Here is a 20,357-nt window from a genome sequence, read left to right as displayed (position 1 = left end):
GCACGTTCAGAGTGATGGCATTTTGTCTTCCCAAGTAACCATTACACATGATGGAGCCGGGCTTTCCTGGAGATGGCTGAACACCTGCCTGCCGATGGGAAGTACCGAATGAATTCCTTGTTTTGCTTTGCTTGCATGCGTGGCTTTTGCTTTACTTATTAGACTGTCTTTATCTCAAACCCTGAGTTTTCTCACTTTTACTCTTCTGATTCTCTCGCCCCTCCCACCAGAGGGGAGCGAGCAAGCGGCTGTGTGGTGCTTAGTTGCCGTCTATGGCTAAAATACGACAAAGGACATTTCAATTAACCCATTTTATGGATGGAAAGCATAAAGAATAAAGTAATCATTGTCTAGTGGATAAAAACAGGAGTAATAATGCATACAGTACTAGTAAAGGAGGGAGAGGGGGGAATATTACATCACCAGGACAGCAATACCTCTATGTCTGAAATACAGGTCCAGATGCTTCAGTGCTAGCTTCTGCTCTATACTCAACACAAACACTGTCCCAGCCTGCAGATTGCACTAGCTGAGATAAGCAACAACAAATGGATACAGACAGGGAACTGAAAGAACCAATATGATGTCCTGATGGATGGCAGCCTCAACAGCCATAGCATGGCAAGGATTTGTATATATTTTTCAGGCTGTAGGGAAAATTACAGTTGCAAGAAGTAGTTATGAAGAAAGATAAGGAGATAGTTTTGAGGGGCAGAGATAAGAGAAAAAACAAATATGCTTGCTTCAATGCTCAAGCATTAGGAGGCTGCCATTACTGACTGCAGCAGGACTGAAACTGGAAAGCTAGTGAGTGGTAAGTGACAGACTGGATGGTGATATGCTAAGAACACCTCTGAAAGCAAAAATATTGTGTTTGAAGTGATAGGAAAAGCACAACCAGTAAAACGATACACACAGAAGATGGCAAGGTTGAAGGTAAGGCTGTAGAATTGAAGGCAGGACTGTAGAAATGATCCTTGCAGCAGTCTTCTGAATGGGCATTTGAGTGACTAGAATGCACATATCAAAACCAGGAAAGATGTTGCTTGCATGATAGCTTTATGAACCCAAGCAAGAGTTTTAGCAGTGTATATTCACAGGAAAGGTTATATCTTAGAGGTGCCAGGCAGAACAGTGAGACATATTCTGAATGCAAGAACTTTGAGAGACGCGGAAGTTAAAGCAGATGCTCAGATGTCAAAGTATTGGTGAGGATAGATGTTATTTTTGAGAATGATCAAAACCCAAGCTAATGGGTAGGACTTCAAGTACAGGCAATTATAACATTCCTTTTAGTTATGTAGCACTCAACTGTATGGCCACATGGCCATGAAGAGATCTTACAGAGGTGAGCAAAAATTTAGCATAGACAGAAGGAACTACATCTGGTGTGTACAGCTAAATTCATGATTTGCAGCATGATTTTGCAGGTAGATGAATAAATAGACACATTTGTACATGCAAAGATAAGATGCAGAAGAAAAGACAAGAGAATCAGTGATAAAGCCACATGTAACATCCAGAGGAAATTAGATGAACAGATAAATTAGTATCCTTCTGAATGGTCCTTAAGAGTACTTTCAAAAGACAGGGGGAGAATTAGAAAAGGATAGAGTCAGAAGAGTCAGAAACACATGATTTTAAGATGACAAAGATAGCACCAATGGTAAACAGCCGATCAAGAAAATAAACGAACTATGACTTAGAAGAGGTCATTAAACAGCTTAGTAAGAGTTGCTACAGTAATATTGCTGAAAGTAAGGCTGGATCAAACAGGGTCTCTCGAGAAACAGGGGAGAGGAATCAATGCTGTTATTATAAATACTTACCTAGTTAAGTTAAAGGTAAGAGAAAAAAATTGTTCAGGAAGCAGATGGAGCCAAGAGTGATTTTGGGTTGTTTGTTTGTTTTTCCAGATGTGAAAGAAAAGCAGAAATGAAGAAACAAAGAACAGAGTCTATGAATAAGAGTGGTGCCAAGGAGATCAGAAAAAATAATGGTTGGTCAAGAATGTGTTTGAATTCTGAATAAATAACAGAAGAAAAAGGAAAGACCTTTAGAAGGAGAATGGGGATGGCCATGCCAAATTCTGTTTTGGTTTGTTTCCTTTTTGAAAGAAATGAGAAGGACTCCAGAATTCCAAAACCAGATATCTATGTTTATATTGAAGGTCTAGGGGAGTTCCAAGGGACAACATATTACTCTACACTATCAAATGCACAAACACATTTTTCTATAGAAAAACAGCCACTTAAAAATGCAAAACCAGAGTTTGGCTAACCAACTAATGTCAGTTTAAGCTGATGTAGCGAAGTCCACATTTAAAACTATTTATCAGTTTAATGCCAGTCTTCAAATTACTCATGTAAAGCTTCCCTGTGCAAACACCCTCAACCAATATCCTCAAGCAGACTAAGTGTCATAGGCTGAGATAAAATGAAGTTGCGATGATAAGTGAGGAAATGTTTCATGAAGGCAATGCACAGCTGTTCCACTGTAAAATGACAGACTGGAATTGATCATAACAATGTCCAATTATATAATCTATATTAAAATCGTAAATCATACCTACCTAATCTGGGGTTGTCTTTCAGAAGCACTAAAACTTTGTTTAATTATACCTGAAACAAATGCATAGATATTATCTCTGCATTAAAAAGAATACATACATGTTAATATTTTCTATTTCCCAGACATGGTGTAAAAATAACTTTTAAAAAGCAGTGTTAAACAAACTCCAAACTCCCATTTGACTATGGAGTTGCTTTTTGATGTATCAAAGATTTGCTTGCATCACAACTAAAATCCCAGCCCCACACAGTATTTTAATAAATACTTCCAGAATTTCACAGAAACTAATAACGTATGCTGACTAGATGTCCACAGAAGATGTATCTGGATTTGCACTAAATAACTACCTCAGTTACTGCTGCCACTGTAGCCACAACATTGTCTCTAGTCTGGATAAAAAGCTAGAACATCTACCCACTCTCTCAGAGGACCTTTGATGGGTTGTCTAGACCTTGTTCTACCAGAGTTGTGTTGCCACCGTTCTATTAGCTAACTATTCAAACTACTACATATGCAATACCTTACTTCTTAAATAATCCCACTGATTTTAAGACCTTGAAGACAGGAATATGACCAGTTATTGGTCAAACATATAAGCAGCAATAAAACTGAACCCAAACATTTATGTCATTTATTGCATAGTCCCAAAAAATGTGAAGGAGGGGTAATGTTTGATGACACATTTATTATTTATCCACTTGGAAAGGATTGCCTTAAAGCAAGTATTTGTCTTAAGAATTTGTCTTAAAACATTCCTGTAAAATCATTCCTTTGATAGTAATTTCGACATATGAGACCACTCTCTCCTATAAATGATATCTCACTTTGAATAAGGAATAAGTGTGCGTTTACATCAAAAGATATTTCAGCTAACTGAAGTTCTGAGTAGTAAGATTAGGAAATTCTACAAGAATTTTCCTGTACAATTAATGCATTTTAATATAATACCCTGCATCTTTGTCTACATGAGATGTTTTTCCACACTAGTAACATCACAAGCATTATCATAAAACAAGAACAGAGGCATCTAATCACTCAAACAGTAGCTAAGGAAAAAAAAAAAAAAAAAGAGTTTATGCCAAACTTACACTAGTTTTCCCATTGTTGGTCTTGTTACAGCAGTTATATTAGTTCTAGAGCAACAGTAGAGGACTTTCAGAGAGCAAACATGTTTCTAAGAGTCTTAAATCTTTTCTTTGTGTTCAAACATACTTTCTGTTGTGCTATGAAATATAGTGCCTCTATTTTTCCTACTTTTCTGAGATCTTCTGAATTTAAAAAAAAAAATCCTGAAGGAGGTTGACATCTGTCACACAGAATTCACTTTAAAAAAAAAATGAAATTATATATCTTTAGGCCAAATCTGTCTCCCTAAAAAGAAGACACAGACCGAACAAAAGAAGAAAGAAACAGTATTTTATTCCTTGCTAATGCTTTGCTTAGAAAAACAGATATTAAAACTCTGTAGTAGTTAGCCCAAAAGAAGGCTTCATAAGAACAGTTGATTTATGTAACAGCAAATAAACTAGACCCTTACAGAAGCAAAGATACTCCAATTAACTTTAACACTGAGACAGGAAAATAGATAGGAAAATACGGTGTCCACTGTCTAGAAAGTAAAGAAGGCCTTTGGAAATGAAAAAATATGATTGTGCCTATTCAAGGAACAGATATATTACCTGCTTAGGATGCAAACACAATAATACAAATAAAAAAGTAGAAGCTCTGACTGAACCTGAATCATGTTGCTTGGAGTAAGGATTTTGAGTTACAACCTCAGACACTCTGTTATAACAAAGACTATTACATATTATAGGAATATATGCAAGAAAAGCTGTAACAGAAACCACTTGGCTAGAAAGCTAAGTTTGAACACAGCTGTTTGCTAGAATTTTAAAAACAGCTCCCCTTTCCAAGTATTCATATACAAAATTGGATTTGAAATACTATACCTTTTGGTTGTTTCAAATAAATGGTCTATCAGTAAAGAGCTTATATCTAAATTTTCTTGATCAGTTTGATGACTCACTACATTTGACTTGCTAATCTGCCAGCTTATGAGTGTATTTACAAGTGCATGATATTTCACACCAAAGCGTCTGTCTCACCACTTACTGTACATGGCAGAGATGCAATATTTTCTGATTCATATACTAAAGTTAGGCAAATACTCATTAATGCTAAAAAAAAACCAAAAAAAACAAAAAAAAACCAAAAAACAAAACAAAACAAAAAAAACCACTAACCAGAAATCATGATGCATAATCATAGAATTATAGAATGTCCTGAGTTGGAAGGGACCCACAAGGATCATCAAGTCCAACTCCTCTCCCTGCATAGGACAACCCCCAAATTCACACCATATGTCTGAGGGCGTTGCCCAAATGCTTCTTGAATATTGTCAGGCTTGGTGCCGTGACTGCCTCCCCGTGGAGCCTGTTCCAGTGCTCCACCACCCTCTGGGTGAAGAACCTTTTCCTAATGTCCAACCTAAACCTCCCCTGGCATAGCTTCTTGCCATTCCCTCGGGTGCTATCATTGGTTGCCAGAGAGAAGAGATCAGCGCCTGCCCCTCCTCTTCCCCTTGTGAGGAAGCTGTAGACTGCAATGAGGTCTCCCCTCACTCTCCTCTTCTCCAGGCTGAACAGACCAAGTGACTTCAGCCGCTCCTCATACGGCTTCCCCTCTAAGCCCTTCGCCATCTTCATGGCTCTCCTCTGGACACTCTCTAGTAGCTTCGTATCCTTTTTGTACTGTGGTGCCCAAAACTGCACACAGCACTCAAGATGAGGCCGCACCAGTGCAGAGTAGAGCGGGACAGTCACCTCCCTCGACTGGCTAGCAATACAGTGCTTGATGCACCCCAGGACACGGTTGGCCCTCTTGGCTGCCAGGGCACACTGTTGGCTCATGTTCAACTTGCAGTCGAGCAGAACCCCCAGATCCCTCTCTGCGGGGCTGCTCTCCAGCCTCTCGTTCCCCAGTCTGTATGCACACCCAGGGTTGCCATGTCCCAGGTGCAAAATCCGGCACTTGCCCTTGTTAAATTTCATACAGTTGGTGATTGCCCAGCTCTCTAACTTGTCCAGATCTCTCTGCAGGGCCTCTCTGCCCTTGAGAGTGTCCATGGCTTCTCCCAGTTTTGTGTCATCGGCAAACTTTGATAACAAACCTTCAAGTCCTGCCTCCAAGTCATTTATGAAGATATTGAAGAGCACTGGACCTAAGATGGGTCCCTGCGGAACCCCGCTAGTGACTGGTTGCCAGCCCAATGTAACCCCATTTACTATAACCCTTTGAGCCCGACCCGTCAGCCAATTGCTCACCCATTGCATTAGGTGTTTATCCAGCTGTGTGCTGGACATTTTGTCCACGAGGATACTGTGAGAGACAGTATCAAAAGCTTTACTGAAATCCAAAAAGGTTACATTGACTGGCTTCCCTTGGTCAGCCAGGCAGATAACCTTGTCATAGAAAGAAATCAAGTTTGTCAAGCAGGAATTTCCCCTCGTGAACCCGTGCTGGCTGGGACCAATGACTGCGTTGTCTTTGAGGTGTTTTTCAGTAACTCCCAGAATAATCTTCTCCACAATTTTGCCAGGCACAGAGGTGAGACTGACAGGCCTGTAGTTACCAGGGTCATCCCTGTTGCCCTTCTTGAAGACTGGGACAATGTTTGTCAGCTTCCAGTCAACTGGGACCTCCCCAGATTCTAAGAGCATTGAAAAATCATTGCAAGAGGTCTCGCTATGCCATCAACCAGCTCTTTGAGTACCCTTGGATGAATGCCATTGGGCCCCATTAACTTATAGGGATCCAGCTGGAGCAGCAAATGCCACAAAAGTTCGGGGTTGGCTGGGAGTTTGTTGCTCTCGCAGTCATGGTTCTCTAGCCCAGAGCCCATCATCAGTGTTGAAGACCGAGGTGAAGAAATCATTAAACGTCTCTGCGTTGTCTATGTCCCTGTTTGTGAGGTGACCATGCTTGTCAAGTAATGGGCCAATGTTATTTCTTGCCTGCCTTTTGCTATTAACATATTTTAAAAAGCCCTTTTTATTGTCCTTCACAGTACTGGCCAGCTTCAGCTCTATTTGAGCTTTGGCCACGTGTATTTCCTCCCTACAGTGGCAAACAGCCACTCTGTAGTCCTCCCATGTCGCCTGACCTTGCTTCCACTGGCTATAACTTTTCTTTTTTCATCTTAGTTCTAGAATAAGATACCTACTCAGCCAAGCCAGCCTTCTACCTTGCCTGCTTGACTTCTGACATTTTGAAATTGCCTGCTCCTGTGCTCTTAGGAGGTAGTACTTAAAAAGTGACCAGCACTGATGGACCCCAGCACCTTCAAAAGCTTTTTCCCAGGGTATCTTACTAAGTAGTTCCCTGAGCAGCCTGAAGTCAGCTCTCCTCATATCCAGAGTTCAGGTCTTGCTGGCAATTTTCCTCCTGTTACCACAGATTTTAAACTTGACCGCTTTGTGGTCACTGTGGCCAAGGCAGCCACCAATCTCCACTTCACCCATGAGACCCTCTCTGTTAGTAAGCAGCAAGTCGAGGAAGGCACCCTTCCTGGCCGGCTCTCTTAGTACTTGTATCAAGAAGGTATCATCCAGATGCTTTAAGAATCTTCTGGACCTGCTTGTACCAGCTGTGTGGTATTCCCAGTTGACATGTGGCAAGTTGAAGTCCCCCATAAGGACAAGGGCAGATGACTTGGAAGCATCCCTTAGTTCCTTAAAGAATAACTCATCTGTGTCATCATCCTGGCTGGGTGGCCTATAGTAGACTCCCACAACAATAACCGCTTTATTTGTCTGTCCCTTAATCCTTACCCAGAGGTTCCCAACTGTGCCATCGCTAACTGCTAGCTGCATGCATTCCAGCCTCTCCACTACATACGATGCCACCCCCCTCCACCGCGCCTGCCCTGCCTATCTCTCCTGAAGAGCCTGTAACCATCCATCATGGCACACCAGTCACAGGACTCATCCCACCAGGTTTCGCTTATGCCTATGACATCATATCTCTGGGACTGGGCCAAGGCATCTAGCTCCTCTTGCTTGTTCCTCAGGCTGCATGCATTTGTGTAAAAACACTTCAAATGCAGTTCATTGTGCTCGTTGCCTCGTGGAGCAGCCTGAGGAATTTCGCTAGCATGCAGCTCCTCAAACTTTGGCATGCCATCCTGTTGCTCATTGCTGACTAGCCAGGTATTGTCCCTTTCCCACTTCCAATCTAGTTTAAAGCTCTTGCAATCAGCCCTGCTAGCTCCTGGGCAAAAACCCTTTTCCCCTTCTGAGAAAGGTGCATCCCATCAGATGTCAGTACACCTGGGGATGAATAGACCATCCCATGATTGAAAAACCCAAAGTTCTGCCGATGACACCAGCATCAGAGCCGCGTATCGATTATCTGGGTCTGCCTGTTCCATTCAATGTTTTTCCCTGCTACCAGAAGGACTGAAGAGAACACCACCTGAGCACCTGATCCTTCAACTAACCGCCCCAAGGCTCTGAAATCCTTTTTGATTGACTTAGGATTTTTCTTTGTTATCTCTTTGCTGCCGACACAAAGAACTGATAGCGGGTAGTAGTCTGAGGACCTTACCAGACTGGGGAGTTTTCTAGTGACATCTCTTATCCTTGCCCCGGGGAGGCAGCAGACTTCCCTGTGGGTTGGGTCTGGTCAGCATGTGGGACCCTCCGTTCCCCTCAGAAGGGAGTCACCTATGACAACTACCCTTCTTTCTTTCTTGACATGGGTGGTTGTGATGCAGGGGGGAGGCTGCCTAGACAACCCCTCCATTCCAGAAGGACCTGCGTCCGCACCATCGCTTGTCTGCCCAACCGATTCCAGGGCCTCATACCTGTTGTGTACGGGCACCCGGGAAGGTGAGGCAGGCTGAGAGCGGATTTGCCTGCCGCCCCGAGCAGTAACCTGCTTCCATTCTTGCCTGTCACCTGGGTCTCCTCCTTCTGCCTGGTGGTGAGAGGGTAGGGGATCCTTTGCCTCTTGTGCTGCAGCTGGCTGTTGCATCTGTCTCAGGGATGGTAGAGTACAATTCCACCTGTCAATCTCCTTCTCTGACTCCCTGATGCTCCTCAGCCTGGACACCTCCTCTCAAAGCTCCGTCACCAGGATGAGCGGCTCCTTTACTTGGGCACATCTCCCGCAGGTGAGCTCACTGCTGCTGTCAGACACTGACCTGAAACTCGGGCACTCCCTGCAACCCAGGACCAGGACGGCTGCGTGCTCCCTCGAAGGCCCTGTTCGGGCGGCCGCGTCAGCTCTTGCAGCTGGAGGGGCTGCGAGGGACCCTGAGAGCGCAGCTTTCTGCCGGGTGGATACCATGGCTCCTGCTGTTCTTAGCTCCTTGTAAGTGGGCTGCAGCCTCCGTTTGAAGCGGCAGGGCCCTGCCTGCTCGCCCTCCCTGTGCGAACGGCCGCGCCGCCCTTCAAATCTCCCGCGGTTGCCCCCGGCAACGCCTCCGTGCGTCACGGCCGCTCGCGAGGTCTCCCTGCGGCTCCGCGGGCGGCGGGGGCCCCCTTCCCCCTCAGCGGCCGCGGGCCCCGCCGTTGCCGCCGCTGCGCCCCTCGCCGGCTGAGAGGACGTCAGAAAACAACAGCCGACACCCTTCAGCGCCATTCTTGTTGCTTATTATTATGTTAGAGACCCGCTGAGCAACTACAACCGAGAGAGGAGTCTCTTTATGAAAATCCATTGAACTCATGTCTCCGATAACTAAGCACGAGGAGACTCAGACATCTAGAAATCGTCGTAACAAACACATTCATGTGTGTGTACACACACCCATGAACACTAATGACTTTAGTTATAATCCTCAGTCGTTTCTGTAAGAGTTATGTTAATCATACAACCTCAGACAGGCAGCAAGAAACAACACAGGCGCGTCGGGAAGTTAACTAACGTAAGCCATGCAGCACACGGTGCGTAGTTCAGCCCCCGCTGTTACCTGGGCCATGTTTCCTTTGACCAGGGTTACTGCTTTGACGTGGATGGGAAGAGCAAGGCAACACGTTTTGTTCAAGGTGATCTCAAGGAAAATGAAATATAAACCCTCTCTCTCTCTCTCCCGTTTTGTGCCTACCCTTGTTGGAGCGTGAAAGACACACAAAAGCCAAAGCTTTATGTTCCCATCAGCCTCCCTATTCTGAATAGCTCTATGAAGGTATAGATATCAAATGAGGCATCAAGCATTTTTCTGACTGCTACTTTGGTCTTTAATAGCTGATGTAATTAAAGCAACTCCTAAGGCTTTAACTTCATAACATGCATTGGCATCAGTGCAAATCATACAAATACATTCTAACATGCAGTTTAGTGTCTTTCTCTTGCAGGCACCTAACCGTGTAATTTCAAGAAAAAAGCTTATAACATGATATAAGTTCAGAAAAACCTGGGAAGACAGTAACTTTTGCTTTGGCTTTCGTTTTCACTTCACTGGTATCTAAAAAAAACCCCTGGAAACCCTTTCAAGTTTGATCGAACAGATCGGAAAATTGAATCCAGATTTTATATTAGGAGAAAACTTCAGTCCATCTCCTTGAATGAAATGGAAGCAATGGAAGTGTTTTTTTGAATGACGGCTTAATGATCTTTTCAGGAGAAAGGTCAAATTACCTTTATTTATAGAAAATACTCTTAGTAAGCTGCCCTTTAAATCACTGTACACCGGAATGGACAGTCCCATCCATGTTAATTAAGCTGTTTTGCAGAGCAACCAGAATTAAGTTTTTTGCTCATTAGCAGTGACTACACGTACAGCAACAGAAGCTGCCATAAACATACTTGAAGCTTAACTCAAGCATCATACAGGAAAACCAGGTCTTGGCAGATCTTGTTCTAGCTGATGTCTTCAACAAAGTCCCATTACACTGAGGTCTCAAGAGAAATCTGAATCTTAGGCAAAGTCAAGTTGGGAAAAACAAGGCTAAAACCACTGTAAGATCTCCAAAATTCTTCACAGGCAGCCCATTGTGCAAATTATGGGTTTCTTGACGCAATAATCATTTTCAACAAATTTCCTGAGCTTTCCCATCACAAGCTAAAGAACCACAGATGTGAGATGGGGCAGATGTGAGATCTTACCCCGAAGACTTACCAAACTATCTAAATGTCTTATGTAAGGAAGAAATATTGTCTCAAATCATCAAATCCACCAAAGAATACAACTGGTCTGAATTAAAAAAAACAAAAAAAAAAACAAACAAAAAAAAAACCACAAAACTCTGCTATCACAGAATTTGTAAGATATAAGGTAGCTGCCTGCACTTAAGCCCAAATTTTGAATGAAACTACTAGCTCCAGACAGCAAGTGACATTACTGAACAGGTATTTATTTCCTATTGTGTTTGTTGTTATCCTCAAAAAAAACTAAATCTGGAGCTAAGTTATGACCTAAACTTGGAGCCCAATCATTTGCTACATACAACATGCGGAGTTCCTATTTTGAGAGTATCCTAGTTCTAGAAATCCCCAGTTATTCAACTGGATACTTTCGACTGCTTTGAGCATTACCTGCACAAGACTCAAGTCCTGGCACTGTGTAAACAAGTCATTTTTCTAAAAGCTCAAAGAAAAATATAGGAGACCCTTCCAGAGTTACATCACTACAATATTCTTCTGGCAGATCTGTGGTCTCTTCATTACACAGTAACTTTGAATACTATTGCATTGCAGAAATTTTGGCAAGAAAGAGTCCTGAATTTCAACGTCTTTGCTTATTGGTCAAAAATTAGATAAGTTCAGACATTCCTCCAAATACTGGAAATATATATTAAATTATGAGGTAACAGAAAAACTCCTAAGATACAGCAGAACTACAGGACTGTGCATTGAGACTTCTTAGCCTCATGAAAAGCTAGTAGCTAAGCAATTCTGAAAGGGACCTATTGTATGCTTACCTTTTTATTGTGAGGAAGGTCAGAGGGCAAGTACATAAAATCTTAGGGCCTAGGGTTTTCTAATAGCATATTTACTAGTCTTTCAACGTACTTAGGACATCGTCCTGATTGCAGTGTAAATGAACATGATTCAAGGAAACAAAAAATATTTTCCAAAAAGTGTTCCCAGACAGAGAGTAAAATTTTAAATGCTTTCTCACCCAACTGACATACTAGCTCTACTGGACTGCAAGGCACTTAAGAGATACCACGTATTTTCCTGCTATTTGGTATACCAGCAGAAATGCAGGTACAGTTACACTGTAAATCAAAACCAAGTAAAAACCCCTTAAATATGACTAAGCTAAGGTAAAGTTGGGAACCTTCTTGATTTTCAAATAAGAAAAATAATGCAACTAATAGGCTGTAATCATCCCATCACTCTTTGTTGCTTTTTGACTCAATATGTCCCCCTCCTCTGTCAATCCTTATCATTTCAAATTATAAGGACTTCAGGGGGAAAAAAAAAAAAAAAAATCACATCTCCCACTACTGCCTCTCTGCTTCTGAAATGTGCAGAATCTTGCTCCTGTAGGATTAATCATTTCAAGTAGCAGGAACAACTATTCCAGAATCTACATACCTTGCATTTGGCAATCTTAGGAGTTGTGAAAGGATCTGGTCTTGTAGAACTACATTGTCTAGACTAAGAACTATAATCCTTTTCTTAAAGCACAATTGAAAAGCACAGGGTATGTAAAATTATTAAAAATATTATGACAATTAGCGGACTATAAAAAAAGCTAACCGCTATTACACTGTCACTCACATGCATACCAGCTTCTGTGCCACTGAGCAACTCTATATCGCAACTTCTTACAAAATACCACTCCAGTTTTAAAATAGAGCAATATTTTCCCAAATTTGCAGATCATGTTTTCTCTGAAAGCGATGTGATGGCGGCATGATTAGACAAACCCTTTCAAGACCCTGATCAACACACCCGTAACTGAAAGACATTTTCATGTTAGCAGTTTCCAAGCTAGCTAGAAGAAAGTTGGTCCCATTTTCCGCTGTAATGCTGACATGCCTGACAAAACCATGGCTGATAATACATACACTGTTAGCCATTTATTAGCAATGAATGGAGCATAACCCAAGCAATACCGAAGTATCCTGAATTTATAATACTTTTCTCAAAAGCTATCTTTTCTTTTTCCCTGAAAAGAAGAAAAATTTGCCAGCATTAATTACAACTGATCTACAACACTAACTTCAACATTACGCAGAAACTACAGGTGATCTAAAAATGTATGACTGCGGAATTATTTTTCTGAAAAAGCAATCCTGAAGTACCTATATACCAATTAAACTCTGTGCTGGGAGGAAAATGGGCAATGGCTTCTAGAAATGCTGATTAACGTTACTGGGATTAACAGGAAATGAGTGGATCTTTCCAGTTAAAATAGTTCATTAAATCAGTGGAAATCTGGCACAAAAATATTTAAATATTATAAAAAGTTGATGTTTTGTTAATGTCCAAATCTTAACAAAGAAAAACTAACAACAAGGAAATCATTACCAGTAACACTTTGGGTGTGGCAAGTTACAAACTACAGAAAGATTTCAGATGTCTCTGTACAGTGCTGAGCTAGCCCACAAAGAAGTCAATTTCTGGGAGATGCACAATGTATTATTCTTCAATATAAACACCAAAATAGAACATTGCCTCCACAGGCTGCTTTTCCTCAAGACGTTCCTTCTATGCAGCCCCCTCCCACAGTCAGACTAGGCTTCCCTGTACCCTGTAGCTTCTCTTGTTACTCTCTTAGCACAAGAAAATAACAAAGGAAAAGGGGGGGGGAGGGAGGGGGGGGGTTGGCTTTTTTTTTTTTTTTTTTTTTTTTTTTTTTTTTTTTAAAGAAAACCTTGATAATAAACTCAGGGCTGGCTAGCCACAGGTCCTCAAGCCTTTAGAATGGCAGGCTATCCAGTTACAATTAGCAAATCATATTAATGGGTTTTAAGTAGAATTATCAAATCACTTATTTACCCTGCACTAATGGCTAGACAGTTCACTTAAAAGCAGTCACATTTCTTCAGTACCTGGGCCAAAATGTGAAGAAAACCCAAATAGCACTACAAACAGATAAAGTAATGTTATTCTACATTTTTTGAAGCCTGGGACCCTGAAACAATAAAATTTGTTAATCTTCAGACAACTACATTTCCTTCACCTTTTAAAAGGACAGTCTAAATCATCCACAGATTTTCTGTTGGAACTTCATGGGATGAATGGAAATCTCAAATTTTTCTCAGCTCTAATATCAATCTTTTTCTTCTAGTATAAAATGTTCTTTGATTTTCCTCTAAGCAGAATCCCATCCCATTTAACAGATAGATCATGGTAGCTCAGAATTTAGCAGGTAGCTCAGAGTGGTTGTAGATGTTTGTGGTTTTTTTTTTATTTTCATATTTAGAATATAATCCAAAAAACTATTACTTAAGATAACACCCAACAGAGCTGGTGCTTTCCTATTTGATTACCATAAATAACTACAGGCAGAATTAATGCTGTGTTTTGTCACATAATCCCTTCCTAATTCGGATCTAATCATTAAGCATTCCTTCAATTCCATTTAGTCAATTCACCTAGACAGCTAAAGCTTGCATCTTTCAACTTTCTTTTTTACACGCTCTAACAAGGCACTCCATTTATTAATTTGCATAGCGTTATTGTTACTGAGACAACACCATTACCTTCTGTTTCTTATCAACCTAGTTATCTTATGCTTCAAATCTAAAACCACTTTCTTTGTCAAGTTGCCCAATAATATTCTAGTTTTCATAGGCATTACTTCAAAATATAGGGACAAGCTACACAAAGAAAATGTGATTCAAAATATATTATACTGGAAATGGCTGCCACAGAGGGATAGTTATTTTAATTTTCTTTTGCTTAGGACACACAACAGATAATGAACTTGCAATAAATCATGAAATACCCTAATATTTTTGAATAAACAACTACTTTGCTGCTATAAAATAGTGTACGCTTTATTCTTAAGGAATCTTACCAATAGCAGACTCTTTCAAATGACTTGAACTGGAGCTGCTTGAGTTGTCCAATACGTCCAGCTCATCATCTAATTCAGAGAACATATCTGCAGAGAAAAATGAATGCAAAGAAGGTTTTAACCCACCTCTGACCAGCACAATAGTACTCCTAATGCTTCTTTTGCTAATAACTACCTTTCTCAGAGTTCTCTAAAGTGCTGTGATCTTCTACCAGGATTTCTTCATATGTTCTTTCCTCATCTTTTCCACATGCAGATTGACAACTTTCAGCTGGGAGGTCAGTATTTTCTGAAAATTCACTTTTGCAGCTGGCTGCTCCACTGCTGCTGCTGTGAAGACTCAACTTCTCATAATTTTTCTGACAACAAAGAACAAAAAGGAAATGTTACATATTGTCCTTATCCAGCACTCATTAGAAAACCTGCAAATGGAAGTGTCACTTGTGTATACACACACACATAAAAATGGACTTTTTGTTCCCACTTAGCTGTTAGTCCAGGACTACGTGGTACCTGGTTCAACCCCTGATTCTACATTTAGTAGCAAAACTTTCAAACTCTTAATCTAAACAAATTATTTCTAGCCTTTACATAAAAGGCATGTCTATTCTTGATGAAGGTCTTTTCAGAACAAGCACTGAAAGTGAAAAAACTGAAACAAACGCCAGACCAGAAAGAACTACTGAACAACACAAAAAAAATAAAAGTCTAGACAAAGATAATAGGTTCCCAGGTACAAGCAATGGGAGATTTACTTTCTTTCAGCTTAGATAATAAACAGCAGACCAGTTCTGGACAATACAAACCTGCACAATAGTCAAGATGGCAGTAAAATATGAAGTGAACTCGATACAATGTGATGCCAGAGAGAGTCTCCAAGACTGAACTGACCAAATGTAGCAAGGGATTCTTTAATGAGTATAAAATTCTACCTCTGCTGTTGTCATTGTTTATAGCTTTTCTGGAAAGAAGAGAGATCCCTGATCCCTATTATTGCTTCTATTTTAATGCAACATATTTTGAAAACAGACTGTTTTTATGATGTCTTTATATATTGTTCCAAGTCTTCTCATATTATTTTTGTTGTGTGTAAATAAATTCATGTTTCTTTTTATTCTGTCTTGTCAGAGCAAAGTGTGATAAAGGAGAACAGGAGATAAATTATATAAACATATCAGATTAAACAAATGAGTATCTTTAATATTAATTGCAGGAGATAATACATTCCTAAATATTTATATTCTTACCAAGGGTGTCAAAGACAATTTGGCCTGTATCTAAGACAATATTCTTCCACAGTCTTTCCCATGAAGTATTTTGACCTTATTGTGACACAGCAGAATGGGTGCATTCTGAAAACCCTTCCTCCTTCAGAAACCTAACCGCACCCCTGAGCACTGACTATTATCTCTGCCTGCGTAATGGTGTGCTTCAATTATTTCCCCATCTTTTGTTCTATTCCCAAAACTATAACTTAACTTGTAAGAAATGGCTTGTCAAGCTTTTCTTTTTAAATTTGGGTGGGAAAAGATCATTTTATACTTAAGTACTGGACTGAGCTTATGTCCAAGATGCCACAATAGCAGTGACTGCAGTGTAGCACGGCATGGTAACCACTAAGGATAACTCGCAAACTCACTTAAAGAGATTAGTCTAGTCATGACATATGAGCACGCTTATTGTACCCTGAACAGTAAGTGCACAATTACTAAAGAGAACCAATTCACCTCTTCTACATCAAAGAAAACAAAGTAAAGGGAGAGAAGGGTCAAACTGCATGGACATTTCAAACTTAAAACTCCTTTCAACATTGCCAAGACTGAACTTCACACTCAAATGACTAATTGTTAACAATAACTGGTAAATCAAGTGGAGCAAAGAGGACAAAAAAAAAAAAAAAAAGATCAAAAAGACTGCTGTTACCAACTGGTGTCAGATCCAACTGCCACATCAAGAAAGGAAACCTGTTTGAAATGCCTGAACTGAACTCTGTAGACCTCATGATAAAAATAATAATCATACCTGCTACAGAAACTGTTCAGAGATCAGTGAAATGTATCCTAAAGCCTTAAAGCAGTTATATAAGCTGTAAAGCTATAACCTGTCTATACACAAAATCTGGTCCATTTACATAATATCTGAACATAGAGAAATACAGTATTTCATTACTAATCTGAGAGTAATATATAAATTTACTGTGATATATTTTGCCCTACCTAGACAATAGCTAATAATTTTCAAAAGTGAGATTATATACTGTTGTTTCTCTTTTGAGTAGGATGCTACTAAATCTAAATCGGTCAGGATTTAGAAGGACAAAAGTACACTGACTGGAGGAGGCTGGGATGAGACTTCAGTGCCACTTCTGCTCAGCATTGGAATGGGACCATAAAGACCTACATAAGAATATAAGGATATAAAGAACATAATTTTGTGAGAAGAGCATGGAGAAAGTATTCTCCAACACCTTGAAACACCCACTTCCATATCCTTGGAGAGACTTCTTTCAGATAGGCAAAAAGACAGATAGTTACGCTTTGAAGAAATCTATCAAACTGGGATATTCAAAATATCACAAACATTGAAACATGAGTTAGATTGATATATATTCACTTGAACTGTGCTCATACCTACACTTTATTATAGAGTCCAGTATTTTACAAATCTTTCTGGAGGCTTCATCAGTTGATCCAGTTTATTTTCACATTTCCATAATAAACTAGTATCTCAGTTTCCCCATGGGTCCGATTGTTCACCACCTTAGTTGAAACAAACTCTGCCTTCTAGTATAAACAAACACAGTTCAAAAGAATATCTAAGGGGAAAACAGTCCCTGTGCAAAAATGTTCAAATGATAAACCAATTAATTTTTCTTTTCCAGAATTCATCTTTATGACTGAGCAAAGGCATCTCAACACTTGAAATTTGTGTCCCAGCCACCAAGAAAGTTGTGTCCCAGCCTCTGTCTACAAGCTGAGACTCTTCATCCATATATCCTGTACACTTGCACCATCTCTCTCTTCACCGGTCACTGTTCACTGTTACCACTGTAAAATTAGATATGCTTTATTTTTGAGAAGTGAAACCTAAATTGGTCTCTTTGCCTTCCAACAGGAATCTAATCTTTCATAAATTGAAATTAACGCTGTTAAAACAAACAAACAAACAAACTAGGTTTAACTAAAATAAAGATATTGACCATTTGTTTAGCTCTGTTTTGCCACGTTGCTGTGCAGAAGAATTAACTTTTCTGTCTTCAAGAAATATAGAGCTCTCTAGTGGCACTTGCAAACAGTGTTTAATTAATCTTCTTTATTAGAGACAAGTACTTACAGCATTATACTAGTCAACTGAATTTCTATTTTAAGGAAAAAAAAAAATAGAACTACTTCCACTATTAAGCTATTTGCAAAAAACTAGAAGATAACAATAAAGTGAGTAACAGCTAACATGAAATTGTCAGGGAAAAAAAAAACATACTAAACCAACGTATTTCTTTCTGTAACAGGGTAGCAGCTCTTGTGCACTGGGAACAAGAAGTAGATGTTATTTATAACAGTTTTAGTAAGGCTTTTCACAATGTTTCTCATGACATCTTACAAAAAAGCTAGGGAAGCGTGACCTAGACAAAATCACAATCAGTTGGCTGTACAATTGACCATAAAAATTGTACTCAACTTGGTAACTACTTTGAGTGTTTGTTAAACTGAAAATGGGTAGTGAGCACAATTTTTCAGTCTCCCTTCTGACCTTGTTCCAAAACCATTCAATGGTGTCACTGAATTACAATGATAATCTGCATAATGGGATAGATAGACTGCCTATTAAATGCGCATAGACTGTGATACATTCACCTCATGTATCATATTACAGCATATACATCATGCACAGAATTGCATCAATGCAAGTGACAAAAGGTTACGAAGAAAGTTTTGACAAACTGGAGAAACGAAAAGAGCTGATGAAATTTAAATAGGGAGAATGCAAAGTTCTATGAGCAGGGAGAAACTACTGTACCAATGTACAGACTGGGGAAAGACTGGTCAGACAGCACCTGTGCAGGAAAAGATATGGAGATTTTGGTGGATCAGAAACAGAGCATGACTCAATGATACCATGCTGTTATGAAAAGGTAAGCATCATACTGGGATGTATAAAGAGAATCATCTCCAAGAACTGTGTAATCTTTCTACTTGGCACCAATAGGGTTCTCAGTTGGAGTAACGGAGTCCAATTTTGAACACTACACTTAAAAAATGTGGAGAGACAGAGAGAAATGAGAATAATCAGAGGTCTACAAAACACAACTTACAAAGTAAGACTGATGGAATTTGATTATTCAGGCCAAAGAAAAAAAATTACTGAGGGGAGATATATAAGAGAAAACAAAATAACTCTTACATATTTCCACTGTGAGAAGGACAAAAAGTAAGCAGCTTAAGCTCCAACAAATCCAATTCAGGTTAGACTTTAAGACCATCTAACAGTAATTAAGTGTTCAACTATTGCATCTATCTGTGATCCTGCAGAGAGAAGTTAAGTGTTCATACACTATGTTACAGCTTTGAATGTGCTCAGTAATGCAGTGTTCTGGGGACATTCTGGACTTAGTGCTCTCAGAGCAATTATATGACACTTAAGAGTGGGTCTGAAAATTTCAAGTGTCATATACATCCCATACATGCACATGCATATGCCCATCTAATATCTCCTGGAAACAAGACATACATAACACATCTACTCTGTCAAGCATACAAAGTGAGACCAACATTTTCTGAAAGCATCAGACTAACTGCAGGTAGAGTATATAGCACAGCGTATATGTGCTGTGGGTGTGCCCAGGATTTCCAATTATCTTCTGACAGCGCTTCAGGCGTCCTCATGGTTTTTTCAGACATTATCTTCAGATGGAAAAAAAAGACATTTTTATGACTGACTGGTCAAATACCTGTCAGGAGTTACAGGTAGCTCAGAGATGGACAAGATAATCTCTGACAACTCTTCCTGCCTTATATTCTGTGATTCTATTAAAGTACTTTGATGCACTAACAGATTGAAGCTGAATTAAACATATTATGGGTTTGTCCTTAATAATTCGATCATACATTTTCACAGGTAGTAACTAGGCTATGATGCCTATTTTCTACATTCAGCAACTGTTAAAAAGATTATACCTGCAAAACAGTTTTTGCATCATTATTTTATTCTCCAAACATAAATAATATAAATCTAAAAAGGTTACTTTCTTCTTATCACACCAACCATAATTTCTAACACTTAAACTTTAATTCCAGTACCTGCTACATAAATGCCAAAACAGAATAGTCAGAACAAAATCAATGGAGTGAAAGGTAGAAGAAGAAACCAATTTGTGGAACGCTAAGCTTTCATGACATTCCTGAGTCCTCACTCATTTCCAAAGGAATGGGAATTGTATGCAGCAGTGCACAGACAGGCACTATCACCTGAAGTTTTAAATAAAATTTTTAATAATCAATTCTTAATAAAAATAGGATTTGAATATTCTAACTTAATGTAAAGATTGGACTGTATTGCTGCAATATTAATAACCTGTTGCATTTTAAGTGTTTTAAAACCAAACATACTCTTTGCTTCAGCCAATACAAAAACAGTTGCTGCATTCATACACAGTTGTTTTAAGGGGAAAAAAAAATATGCATTGATTGGCTGAATTAAGCAAAATATATATCTAAACACAAAGAGAGGAAATTAAAATGAACATTAATCCAATCTTTATGTTCTTTTCTGAGTTAACAGGAAAAAAAAATTAATTCAAATCAAATTG

The 20,357-nt window shown here is 39.6% G+C and overlaps 1 protein-coding gene across 1 annotated transcript in view; it reads right to left on the bottom strand.

Annotated features, from left to right (window-relative positions):
* The window catches only part of NEK10 (NIMA related kinase 10), a gene marked incomplete at both ends in the record, with an annotated part of 103,888 nt that overhangs the window by 13,774 nt on the left and 69,757 nt on the right, over positions 1–20,357 (bottom strand). Inside the window, 3 exons of the mRNA XM_082303942.1 lie at positions 2,573–2,621; positions 14,552–14,638; positions 14,727–14,910. Of these exons, the coding sequence (XP_082160068.1) occupies positions 2,573–2,621; positions 14,552–14,638; positions 14,727–14,910 (320 nt within the window). The remainder of the gene's footprint in view (positions 1–2,572; positions 2,622–14,551; positions 14,639–14,726; positions 14,911–20,357) is intronic.

Source organism: Platalea leucorodia (genome assembly GCF_965183815.1).
Source record: "Platalea leucorodia genome assembly, chromosome: 1".
NCBI lineage: Eukaryota > Metazoa > Chordata > Aves > Pelecaniformes > Threskiornithidae > Platalea > Platalea leucorodia.
Note: the sequence above shows the minus strand (reverse complement) of the source record. Positions and strands in the feature narration are given on the sequence as shown.